This window comes from Zootoca vivipara, chromosome 4, assembly GCF_963506605.1.
Source record: "Zootoca vivipara chromosome 4, rZooViv1.1, whole genome shotgun sequence".
In the NCBI taxonomy this organism is placed as follows: Eukaryota; Metazoa; Chordata; class Lepidosauria; order Squamata; family Lacertidae; genus Zootoca; species Zootoca vivipara.
The window spans coordinates 79,588,005-79,600,914 of record NC_083279.1 but is presented as its reverse complement, the minus strand read 5'-3'; the positions used below and the strand labels follow the sequence as shown (position 1 = coordinate 79,600,914).

Here is a 12,910-nt window from a genome sequence, read left to right as displayed (position 1 = left end):
AGCACATCAAAGTGCAAGTAGATAAATAGGTACTGCTCTGGCGGGAAGGTAAACACCGTTTCCGTGCGCTGCTCTGGTTTCACCAGAAGCAGTTTATCCCTTGGTAGGGGAAAAAAGGTTATATATTTTTAATTAAAACTCATTATAAATATTAATAAGTAGAAGCAAAATGTCTACATTAGTTGGATTTGGGATACACCATTTCTGGACATATTTTTCTCTCTGTATACACAGGAAAAGGATAGACTGAATGGCTTGTGTCCAACTGACATCAGTACAGTGCCACTTGATAGCAGCAGAGAACAAATTTGCCCAATAGCAGCCTATTATTAAGTGCAGTAATGTCTGTTTTTAAACCAGAAATGTTTGAACTGGAGACAGAAACAGGAAACACGCAGTTGGCACAGTTTCATTCCTTTCAAGATTTGCTTCCAGGCAAGTCAGTCAGTTATTTCTATGTTCCAGTTCTTTAATTTTTTAATCTAATTTTCTTTGTGAAAAGCACTATGTTATTTCTGTGTATTCTGATTCAGGGATCATTACTGCATGCTACATTGAATACTCTTCCTATGTATATTAGCTGAGCCGTCTCCTGAGGTGTTTCTGTGAATTGAAAAGTGCCTATAAAACTTGTGTGATTAGAAAGTTCAGACATAACTGCTGTAAAGTACTGAAGAGAATTTGCAACTGTTGAGGCTAAACGAGTTCTCTGAAATTTAATATCCAGATGTTTGCAGACTTCTTTTTGGAGGTTCCAGCAGTTGTAAACTTCAACTCAGAGCCTTTTGATGAATTGCTGTATTTTGGAGGCTGAGTAATTCTTCAATATATAGATGAGGCAATCGGCTTAGAGTGTACAGCAAGATGAACAGAAGTACTAGGTAGTAGTAGAATTATGTGATGTGAAATGTTTGGCTTTTGAAGGTTAAGACTTAGTTTCTGCATGTGGAATTCCTGACACTGGTATTGGGTTTGGCAATGTTCATAGGAAAATGTTAGATTTGCTATTCAATATAAAAATACTCAAAGAATTGCATAAGAAAAGAATATGTCTGTAGAAAGCTTCATAAAAAATATAAAATAATATGTACATATACATATAGCTTTTTGTATTATTTTGCTGGAATTTGGTAACAAGAGATAATTGGGTACAGAGATGGATTTTAATTTTATTATATTTAGATCCTTCCCTTAGTTATTGATTGGAAAAACTTAGAGCAGATGGCACAAAAAACTAAAGTACAAATGTGTCAAAGCAGGCCAGTGGAAAGAGCCTTTCTGTCTGTCCGACTATCTGAGAAGTGACTAGCCTATTGGGGGAGGGGCACTGTGGATCAGCAATGGAATGATTAGCATTATTTTGTTTATTAAATTTATACCCTGTCCTTCTTTCTGCTCTCCAGAAAGTACCTGATAGAATACTTGCTGTGATGTTTTTTCTATACTAGTTTAATTTCTGATTCTTTTAATATATTATTGGTTAGTCCAAGCCTTTGGATGGGATCAGAAAATAACTGACAGATTGCAAATCGGCCCCCCAAAGTTGGTTACCTCTCTTCTGTTGTACAGTTTTATTATCATAATATTGCCATATATCACAATTGTTCCTATTTAGTTTAGTTTATCATTACCAGCTTTTGGATTCTCAAATAACATAATTAAGCATATAAGTTGTAAACATGCATCACAGTGTGCTGTACTATGAGGATTTTATGAAAGGCCTCTTGAAACTGGAAACCTAGAAAAAAGGAGTGCATTTGGACATTATAATAGTGATTCGTTTTATTTTGCATTACAGTAATTATCATCTAGTCCTTGGGATCAGCAGACCCAGAAATCAATCACATAATCATGTGAGCTGTGCACATAGCTCTTCAGGCAAAAATGAGATGAATATTTTTTTGAGTAGGCCTTGTGGGGGCTATTTTGCATATCTGAAGTTATATGCACTTGTGGTTCTTTGAGTCATTGGAAGTGACTGCTGCAGCTCACCTTGAACCCAAGAGCCCTAAGTCTGAGAGTGAGGAGGAGATAAGTGACTGAAGAATGGGACAGGTACCTGGTATTCAGACATTATTTACATGGCTGCTCTTTTCCAGCCTTGGATATACATATATAAAAGTAGTATATCTGGATCATAATAAAAAGCTAGCCTACCCAGCTTTTAAAGTGTATGACCGATTATATATAAGAAAAGCTGTATCAAAATTGTTGTCCCTAGTTTGCTAACAGTTTTATTCCAGTATACAATAGTTAGTTGTTTTTTTGCTTCCTCCCACATAGTTTTTGCTGCTTTTGCAGCACCAAAATGACCTATCCAGGGAGCAAGCTAAGACAGTGTGTATGGAGGTACAGGGCTGCCCAGATGACAAGCCCCTCTCCTTTTTGCTCACCAACCTCACCTATTCCTCTTTACACCTTGGCAAAACAAAAAACAAAAAACCCTTAGCTCTTGCCATTGCTCCTTTGCTTGCCTGAGCCACTTGCTTGCACATGACTCCCTTCTCTTCTTTCCTCCTCCTCCTAATTTTGTCTTGGCTGCCTGCCCATCCATATCTCCATCCTCCAGATCCCTCCTCTGCACCTTGCCTAGATCACCCTCCTGCTCACATTTCCTGGGTCTCTGTCCTTTGGATCCTCCCACCCACCAGCTCAGCAGCTCAGCACACTGTCATTTGCAGTGCCACTTGTCTGTAGCCAAACTGCAATGTGACAACATCCTTAAGATTTTATATATTAGAGAGATTTGCATGCCAGTCTAGCCAAATGCTGGCAATGAGTTGCTTCCCAAACCAAGTGCATGTGTGCACCTTTAGCTAGGTTCCTTGTGCATCAGGCAGACTTTCTATTTATGTTTATGTCCAACATAGGTTTTAAAATTAGAATTGGGGTTTTAAATTGGGAAAGAGAAAGATTCTGTGCTGAGTTTGGTTTAAGTTTATGTTTGGCTTGATTCTTAGCTCCAAACAAATTCTTTTGTTCATAGCCTGTAGAGATTTACTTTTGATGAGCCAGTGGCTGTGACTGGATTATTGGAGACTTTGCTACAGTTCAGAGTTGCAGTAACTTAGATAGTAATGCTGATTAGGATGTACCACTTTGGATCCCAGGTGAGAGTGAACAAATGACTGAATGTTCCTTCGTACAAAAGCATTTACATGTAGAAAACTATAATGGAGGGCAGGGAGAAAGCTAGGCTAAAAACCCCTCATTCTGTCATTTAGTACATATGTGGAGGAATGTATTTCTCTATGGAGCATGGAAGACTAAAGTAGCATAGCCAAGCACTTCTTTAAGGACTAGGTCAGATTTTCAGGAGTCACCAGTTTTCCCATACAGATATGTGATTACTCACCATTGTGCAGGCCTAGAACCTAGATGCAACACTGCTAGTTCATCCACCCTGAAGTTTTAAAATTATTTTCTTTTTTCAGATTTAGTACTTCGTTAAAGAAAAGACTTCAGAAATGGATACAAAAAGGTCACAGTGGCATTCTAGCATGCTGAAGTTGCTGATACTTCTAATATGTTTTGTAAGTAGACAATTTCTTGATGTGTGTTGTGAATTTATGCACCAGTGGGTTGCACAAGTGGTGGTAGTAGATGACTCCCTACTGAGGGAGTCAGAGACAACAGTGTGCCGAAGTAACAGGAGGTCCTGGGAGGTTTGCTGTCTTCCAGGTGCATAGATTTACAGTGTGATGGAGTTGTTGTCAAATCTTATAAACCCCACTGACCACAACCCTTCTGATTTGTGTGGGTACAAACAATACTGCCAGACACAGCCTTTGACATATAGCATGGGCTTTGAAACTCTGGGCAGGAAGTTGAAGAGCCATCTTTCCTGCTGACATTTGTGGCCTAGGAAGAGAGAGGAAAATACTGGAAGTAAACCACTGGCTGCGCAGGTGTTGTTGTCAGGAAACGTTTGGCTTATTGGACTATGGTCTCCTCTATTTTGAGGGACATCTGGCAAGATATGGGTTGCACCTCACAGCGGTTGGCAAGAATATATTTGCTTAAGAGTCTTGCAAACCTGATCAGGAGAACTTTAAACTAAATCCTTATGGGGAGGGAGATAATTTTGCAGACAGCAGGGGAACACCTGGTATTGGGTATAATAGCCTCATTGATACATAGGAAACTGAGGTGGTGCTCCAAAAACTGCTTAAAGGACAAGAAACTACAAGATGGAAGCAGCTGGAGGGAACGACTCATGATTTCAGTTATTTCTATACTAATGTTCACTATATGGGAAACAAGCAAGACAAATTTGAGCTCTTAAAACAGGATGGCAAATATGACCTGAAATCTGGTGGGATGAGACTGATGACTGGAATGTAGAAACTGCAGCATATAACCTGTTCAAAAGGAATAGACCAAACAAGAAGGGAGGAGGAGTAGCATTGTATGTAAAGGATGTATGCACTTGTGAAGAGATCCATTATCTGGAAGATGGAGGGCAGATAGAAATTATATGGGTAATAATTGTAGGAGAGGCAAGCAACAGTTACCTTAGTGTCTGCTGTAGACAGCCAAGCTAGACTGAAGACTTGGATGCCTTCCTAGAGTAGATTACCAAACATTCAACAAAGAGATATACAGTAGTCATGGGAGACTTACACTTCTCCGATAATTGTTGGAATGCAAAACTCCACCAAGAATGTACGGTCCAACAAATTCCTCCATTGTCTTGCTGACACGTTTATTTCCCAGAAAATGGAAGAAGCAACATGAGGATCATCTATCTTGGACCTGGTCCTCACCAACAGGGAGGAACTGATCAACGATGTGGAAATAATGGGAACCTTAAGAGGAAGTGTTCATGTCCTCTTGGAAGATATTGGATATATTTTTTCTTAGTAATCAGTGTCAATTACAGAAAAGCTGGTCAGAACTAGCATCCCTAATCGTTGACCATGCTGGTTGGGGCTGTTGTATAAAACATCTGAAGGTCAACAGGTTGGGAAGCCTCTATAAGATTATTGATAAAATTCAGCTGATTAAGATATTGTGAATTAGCCCAAAGCAGTTCATGCTTCACCAAGAGGCAATGAATGTAGGATCAGTTCTGAATGTGGTGGTGTTACAATCTTAGTTAAGGTTAGCAAACCTCTAGCTCATATTTGCAGAGTAACAATACTTAGAAGTCACCACCCACCACCCATGTTGAAGTAATATTGAAAATGATGTGTATTTGTCTCACAAATGTGTGTAGGACTTAAACACATAGTTAATTTAAGTACCACTGGTTTTAAATGGGAGTTGTGTAAGGCTGTAATTCTAAATAGATTTCTCTGTAAGCCTTAGTGAATACAGTGGGACTTATTTCTGAGCAAATACATATTTTGCACAATTTCAAATACTAAGATGTAGCATATTGTTTTTGTTTTAGTGATTTTTAATTTTTTTGTAATTTTAGCTTACATAGTTTGTCAAAAGAATTTTGATATTTGTATACTTAAAAAAATTAGTGCCTAATAGTTCCAACTTGCTTCAGTGAGGGGTGGTGTATTTCTGTCAATAGCATCTACTTCCAGGAAAACACTTCAAAAATACAAATGTTAACTATATTTTAAGGTACCACAGATACATATCACCAATTTGACTTTGCTTCTAAACCAATTTACTGTAATTAGATAGATAAAAGTTACAACTATTTCAGTTACATGTCTTAATGTTAAAATGAATCTAAGCACAGATGTTGCATCAGTAATTTGCTTTCAAAGATTTTTCCTACTGGAGGTGATTAGGATAAAGCATTGGTTTATCTATCAGTAAAGAGAGCTCCAATACTTATAAGGCTACTGTTTCAACCAGCAAGATTGGAAGCTACTGCCAATGGTCCTCCCATTGACTATAGCCTGCAAAAAGGCCTGAAATGGAGTGTTTCACAGGGTGGGGTGCCAGAGGCTCTGGATCCTAAGAAGGGCCACATGCCAAACGTTCAATGGCATTTAATCCCAAATAAGTGCATACAGGACTGCAGCCAGGGAGCGCAATCTCAACACCTTGAAAGCACCAGGGAGGAGGAGCAAGACATGTAGGATTACACCAATAGAAACAGATTAACTGAAGCACTATTAATTAAATTTATATTTTCATTTTTAGACAAATACTGTAATTTGTGAAACTGGAGACTGTAGAGAGCAAGAGTTCAGGAATCATGATGGAAACTGTATGCTATGCAAACAATGTGGACCTGGCATGGAACTGTCTAAGGTATGCATGTTTATTCACATTCTCTAAACCATTTTTCTTTTGATCCCATGTTTCGCAGTTATTGAGATTAACTTGAGTATTATGTATTGAGTCACTGAGGGTTGTGAAATGGCACTTAGAAATGACAAGCGTTTTGTTAAAAATATTTAGATTCCCAGTATTAAGAACTTCAGAACAGCCCTGCTAGGTTAGACCCAAAGGCCCATCTAATGAAGCATTGCTTTCCCATAGAGGCCTACCAGATGTCTATGGGAAGCCCACAAAGATGACATGTGCACAATAGCACCCTCACATTTGTGTTCCACAGCAGTTGGTATTCACAGCAACCAATATTCTGTGATACACTTTGGCAGTCATTTTATATAGTTATGAGGCTATTCATAACTTTTAGGCCATTCCTTTCTATACAAAAACATGAAATATGTGATTATATTCTTAGCCGTATTTGGTTCTGGAGTAAAAATGTTAAAACAGAAGCTTTGTGGTTTCTGCTTTCTTTGAACTGATTTGCTCAGAGCATCCACAAACTTAAAATTTAGTAGGAGATTTTATTCTTAAAGAACATTACACCCTTTCTTCACTGCTTTTAGTTAAATGAGAAGCTGTGCATCTTATGAGTGTCATAAATAATGTTTAATACTGCTACTATGTGCTTTTTGTCACTTGGAAGAGCAGAAAGTATTTTCATGCTACGGACTGGTTGCATTTGCATGTAAAGCTAAATTATTATTTGTTGTGACTTGCTTGAGCATCTGAACCCACTCTAGGCAACTTGCTGTTGTTAACAACAAACCAAGAAGTGAATCCATGGTTTGTTGTTAGCTTACAAATTGTGTCTTTTTTAAACTAAAGTTTGGGGTTGTTGTCAAACCCAGCAGTTTTTTCTTAACCATGGTTGGTTTGCCTAATTTGAGCTCAACAACAACAAACCCAAATGCGGATGAATTCTGATAATAGTCGTTTAGACAAGAAGTTTCCCATAGAAAGCAGTGTACACTGAGAGTTCATGACAGAAGTTGAAATATTCTGGTGGTGACTCAGATGGTTGTCTAACCATCTTTTGTGAAAGCCTCTCCCTTGGTTAACTGCTTCTTTTCATCTTTTATCTTTGGATAGATGGTAAATATTAGCGCTTCAGTTTCTGACACCTCAGAGCAACGTTGCTCATTAAAATCTTACCTGATTTTTGTCCGACAACCTATGATACTTAGATCTCCAGGCGCAGAGTCTTCTCCTCCCATTTGCTTGGGTGGCCAAGTGCCTGTAAGTTTGGAAGCAAAACAGGACCACCCAAATATAAAGCCATTACTTCACACCTGCAGGCTATGGTGGAACTCAGGGAATGGTGTCTTTCTGCTCTCCCTACTTCTTCAGAATAAATAACTATTGCTGTTTTACCTGTCCTTCCAATTTCTACCTTGTCTAATTTCCAAATCTTTCTACCGTACCATTGCATAATCCAGACTCTTGTGGTACACAACTGCCTCCATATTAAACATATCCAAAACCACATTCTTGAAGCTACGAACATGAGTTTGTCCAAACTGCGGGAGGCAGTGGAAGACAGGAGTGCCTGGCGTGCTATGGTCCATGGGGTCACGAAGAGTCAGACACGACTAAACGACTAAACAACAACAACAACAACAAAACCACATTTTATTTATACTTGCATGTGAACATGTATATTACAGTGAATACACATGTAAGATACATCTTCACATGCAAGTATAAATCAAAACATGGGCTGTTCTTGTAACATACCTTCCCTTTCCTGCTGGGGCAGGACAGGAGTTTCATTCAGGCTGCAGCTTTCTCCTTTCCCAGCTGATTTGCTGCTCCTCTCCTATGGGCTCAGGTGGAAGCTTACTAGAGAACTCAGAGATTTGGGGAGGCAAAATGAGGAGGGGGCTGTTGCCTTGGTTCTCACACGAAAAGACTTAGTTGAAACAAAATTTAAAAATTCCTTCCAGCAGCACCTTGGAGACCAACTAAGTTTGTCATTGGTATGAGCTTTCGTGTGCATGCACACTTCTTCAGATATACTGAAACAGAAGTCACCAGACCCTTATATATAGTGAGAGTGTGGGGAGGGGTCTTACTCAGAAGGGTGGTGGGAATGGGTGATTGGCTGATAGGTGTGGTAAACCTGTTGACGACTGATAACGACTGCAATTCATCTTATAGGAAAAAGCAAGGGGTGAGATGGCTAAAAATAGCTTTATCATGTATAATGAGATAAGAATCCAATGTCTCTATTCAGACCAGGTCTCTTCATGGTTTTAAGCTTGGTAATAAGTTGCAATTCAGCAACTTCTCTTTCCAATCTCTTTCTGAAATTCTTTTGCAATAAGACAGCTACTTTGAGATCTTGTATAGAATGTCCAGGGAGATTGAAGTGTTCTCCTACTGGTTTCTCTGTCTTGTGATTCCTGATGTCAGATATATGTCCATTTATCCTTTGGTGTAAGGGTTGGCCTGTTTGTGCAATATAGAGAGCTGAAGGGCACTGTTGGCATTTGATGGCATACACAATGTTAGAAGATGAGCAATTAAATAGCCCTGAGATGGTATGTTTGATGTTGTTGGGGCCAGTAATGGTGTTGTCCAGGTGTATGTGGCAGCAAAGTTGGCATCTGGGTTTATTGCAGGCTCTGGTACCAGTGTCCATGTTCAGTCTGGTGGTTGTATTATTGTGGGTGAGGAGTTGTTTAAGATTGAGTGGTTGTCTGTAGGCAATGAAAGGTCTTCCTCCCAGAGCTTGAGAAAGAGAACTGTCATTGTCTAGGAGAGGTTGTAGATCTCTGATGATGCGTTGTACTGTTTTAACTTGGGAGCTGTATGTGATTACTAGTAGTATTCTGTTATTTTCTTTTTTGGGTCTGTCTTGCAGCAAGTTCTCTCTGGGTATCAGTCTGGCTCTGTTGATCTGTTGTTTAACTTCATCGGGTGGATATTTTAGTTCTAAAAAGGTTTGCTGTAGATCTTGGTGAGAGTCTCTGTCTGTAGATTTGGAACAGATGTGGCTGTAACATAGGGCCTGGCTATATACAATGGATTGTTTGGTATGTTTGGGATGGTAGCTAGAAGCATGTAGATATGTTTGTTGGTCATTTGGTTTACGGTATAAGGTGGTGTCTATATGCCCATCCTGTATTTTTATAGTACGGTAGTGTCCAAAAAAAGTATTTCTTGCATAGATTGGTTCATTGTTAGGTTGATGGGGTGAAAGTCATTGAATGTCTGGTGGAAGGTGTCCAGGGTCTGTTGACTATGTGCCAGATAATAAAAATATCATCAATGTATCGCAGGTACAAGAGAGGTTTGAGTGGGTAGGAGTTTAGGAAGCGTTCTAAATCTGCCATGTGGGTGCCCATTGCTGTGCCGCTGATCTGGAGGAACAGGTCATCACCAAATTTGAAGTGGTTGTGGGTAAGGACAAAATGGCAGAGTTTGGTAGCAAAGCCCACTGTGATTTTATCTGAAATGGTGTTCCTTATAGCTTGTAGACCATCGTTGTGTGGGATGTTGGTATATAGAGATTCCACATCCATAGTGGCTAGTATAGTGTTGTTAAGAAGATTATTCAAAGATTGTATTTTCCTCAGAAAATCTGTGGTGTCACATAAGTAGCTGGGAGGACTGATGGCATATGGTTTCAGAACAGAGTCCATATAGCCAGAAACACCCACTGTAATAGTGCCAACACCTGAGATGATGGGGCATCCTGGATTTCCTGGTTTGTGTATTTTAGGTAGAAGATAGAAAGTTCCTGGTTGAGGTTCCGCTGGTGTGTTTGTGAGGATCTGTTCTTGGATGTGTGGGGGTATCCCTTAACAATCTTGTTCAGTTCTTTTTTGTATCTTGTGTGGGGTCTGAGCCCAATTTTATGTAAAAGGCGGTATTGGAAAGTTGTCTGTGAGCCTCCTGGATGTAATCAGTTTTGTTCATGTTGATGACAGCTCCAACCTTGTCCACCTCTTTAATTATAATGTCTGGGTTGTTCCTGAGATTATCTATGGCTCTCCTTTCAGCATGGTTTAGATTTTGTTGTAAGCTATGGTGTTTTCTGGTCACATCCGTTTGGATTCTGTGGTGGAAGCAATCAATGTACAGATCTAGTGTGGTATTACGTCCATCAGGAGGGGTCCATGTGGAGTCCCTTTTTGTGTAACATTTTTTCGGTGGTAGTTGGTGGTCAATGTTCTGTTCATTAATGTGTTAGGAGGGTGGTGGTTCCCCAGTAGGCTGAGAGATGTTATGTTGTGAATATGTTGTTTGTTTTACTTTGTCTTGTTCTTGTGTGTGTTGAAAGCACTCCTTCAGGCGTAAACAGCGGGAAAATGCTTCACAGTCCCCGCAGAACTGAATCATTTGTGGGGATTTGGCAGGGTAGAATGATAGTCCACGTGAAAGGACTGGTTCCTCAGCTGGGCTGAGTGTTTGCTGTGAGAGACTGACAATATTGTTGATCTTGTTGTTTTGATTAGTAGCCTGTAGTTTGGAAAGGTAAGAGAGTTTTTTGTTTTTCTGTTTTTTCAGTAACTCCAGTTGAGAGTGGTAAATGGTTTGTTTTTCCTTGTGGAGCTCTTGCCAGGATCTGGTGACTTCTGTTTCAGTGTAACTGAAGAAGTGTGCATGCACACGAAAGCTCATACCAATGACACTTAGTTGGTCTCTAAGGTGCGACTGGAAGGAATTTTTAAATTTTGTTTCAACTATGTCAGACCAACACAGCTACGTACCTGTAAAGAAAAGACTTGTCATTCTCTGTCCAGCTTCCTTGCTGGAGCTGCTTCTGGGAAGATCACATTTGGTCCTTCATATTCGTGCCATATCCCCCTTCTGCCAGCCCTTTGTGGCCTGGGATATTTTGGTAAGAGAGCAGCAGAAGATTATGAGTCAGTAAGGCTTACTGACTTAAAGGTTATGCCTCTACTCCAGTTCTCTGTTGGATTAATATATCTGAAAAGTCTTGGGGGGGGCATGATACCCCCAAATAAAATACTCAAATGCTTAAGAATACACAGGGTTTTATGTTTTCTTTTACTTTGTCACATGAAGCACTGAGAAGGGGCAGAATGTGGTTGCAGAGAGAAAGGAATGGGGTGGCTCGCCCCAGGTGCCCGAGTGGCTTCCTCCACTGCTGTCTCCAGTTGGTAGATGACATCTTCCAGGGTGGACCCTTGTCCTAGCAATGAAATGACTAGACCAGGCCCTGATAGAGAAGCCAGTAAAGTGGAGTATGGGGAGAAGAGACAGGGCTGTTTGGGAGAGAAAGGCAGTGAGGGAAGAAGAGGAAATAAACTTCATGTGTGTTTGTACTATTAACTCATGGTTATGGAATTCACCAACAATTCATTTTCCCTTGTTCGATGGAGTCACTGTTAGCAGTACACTGTTAGTAATTCACAGCTTGTATCTGTTGGTTCAAGAAAATACAGGTTAAAATTCCTGGTTGCCAAGATCTTAAGTTTGGGGCAAGTACTCTTTGGTGAGAGAACCCTTAGCAGAGATTTAAAATCACAAAATATGCAGCAAACTAAAGCGTGGAAATAAGGACTGTTAGACCTTTAAAATATGCCCTTGTGAGTTCCAAAACATCTCTCTATCCCCAGCATAGGAAAAGACCACAGGTTTGGTAAGTTAAGAATTGGTTTACTTACAAACTGTCTAAAGGTCAGATTCATGTCCCTCCCACAGTTTTTAGCAGGCTTCATTTTGGGAGTGGTTGATGAAATGTGAGCTCTTGAAGAGCCATCAAGGTGGCAGCCACTGTTTTTGTTTCCCTCCCTTAATACAGTGCCTCTTTCTTGGTGATATGGAGGTTGGGGAAGGAATGGCAGCCACTAGCCTGACAGAACTTCAAGAGCGCCAGTGAGTGTTTTCCTAAACCCCAAAAATAATGCCCACTCAAAATACGTTGCCTTTAATGCCTTGTCAAATATGCCTGTGAAATTTGAGGGGCCATTTGGGTTTAGCCCTAGTTATAGCTCATTGCTTGCATCAGTCTGAAGGCTTATAGATAATTTCTAAAGAAATTATTATACTCTGTCCAATTCTCTGTCCATTAAATTAGATACACGTTAGATCATCTTGCTTGCTTTTAACATAGTAATCAGGAAACTGGTTTGTTGTATGTGCTATTTAAAACATATCTTCCATATCTTTGGCAAGTCTTTCAAAGAAACTATTTTGAAGCAGTTACTGGATAACATTTTGTTATCTCTTTCAAACAATATGCTTTGCAACTCTTAACTACAATATGCACATTTCAGAATATGCTTTTTAAAAAGAAACAAATTACTTCATATAAAAATGCTATGTTTTAAGTTTATCTAGTATTTAAGGGAAGGATGTGGGAGAAGTGTCTGTTTCTAAAACTCTTGTTCCTGATATCACCCCTTTCCACTACCATTTGCCAGAACAATATAAATGCAGATATCCCTTGCAGTTTGTTTATGGAATATATTTGCAGTCATGACATACTGGTGGTTATTATTGCAAGAAAGACACCAGACTTGGCAGGTTTTGGCAATAGAAAATTGCAAGGAAGGAAAGGGTTTCCCCCCCCCAAAAAAGGAAAGTATGGGATACACTTGCACTCCCTTTTTAGAGTGAGGACAACTGGAGAACTCAGTGACATCACAGGACCATATCTGGTTAACTACATAGCACTTGATGTCATCAT

The 12,910-nt window shown here is 39.7% G+C and overlaps 1 protein-coding gene across 4 annotated transcripts in view; it reads left to right on the top strand.

The window, feature by feature from the left end:
- The window catches only part of TNFRSF19 (TNF receptor superfamily member 19), a 52,871-nt gene that overhangs the window by 12,688 nt on the left and 27,273 nt on the right, over positions 1-12,910 (top strand). For 3 of the 4 annotated variants that reach the window (XM_035115252.2, XM_035115255.2, XM_035115253.2), the window contains 2 exons: positions 3,435-3,533; positions 6,112-6,222. In XM_035115252.2, the coding sequence (XP_034971143.1) occupies positions 3,468-3,533; positions 6,112-6,222 (177 nt within the window). In that variant the 5' untranslated portion in view covers positions 3,435-3,467. Of the gene's footprint in view, positions 1-3,434; positions 3,534-6,111; positions 6,223-12,022; positions 12,097-12,910 lie in introns of those variants that run through there. The other variant, XM_035115256.2, reaches the window with a different exon arrangement.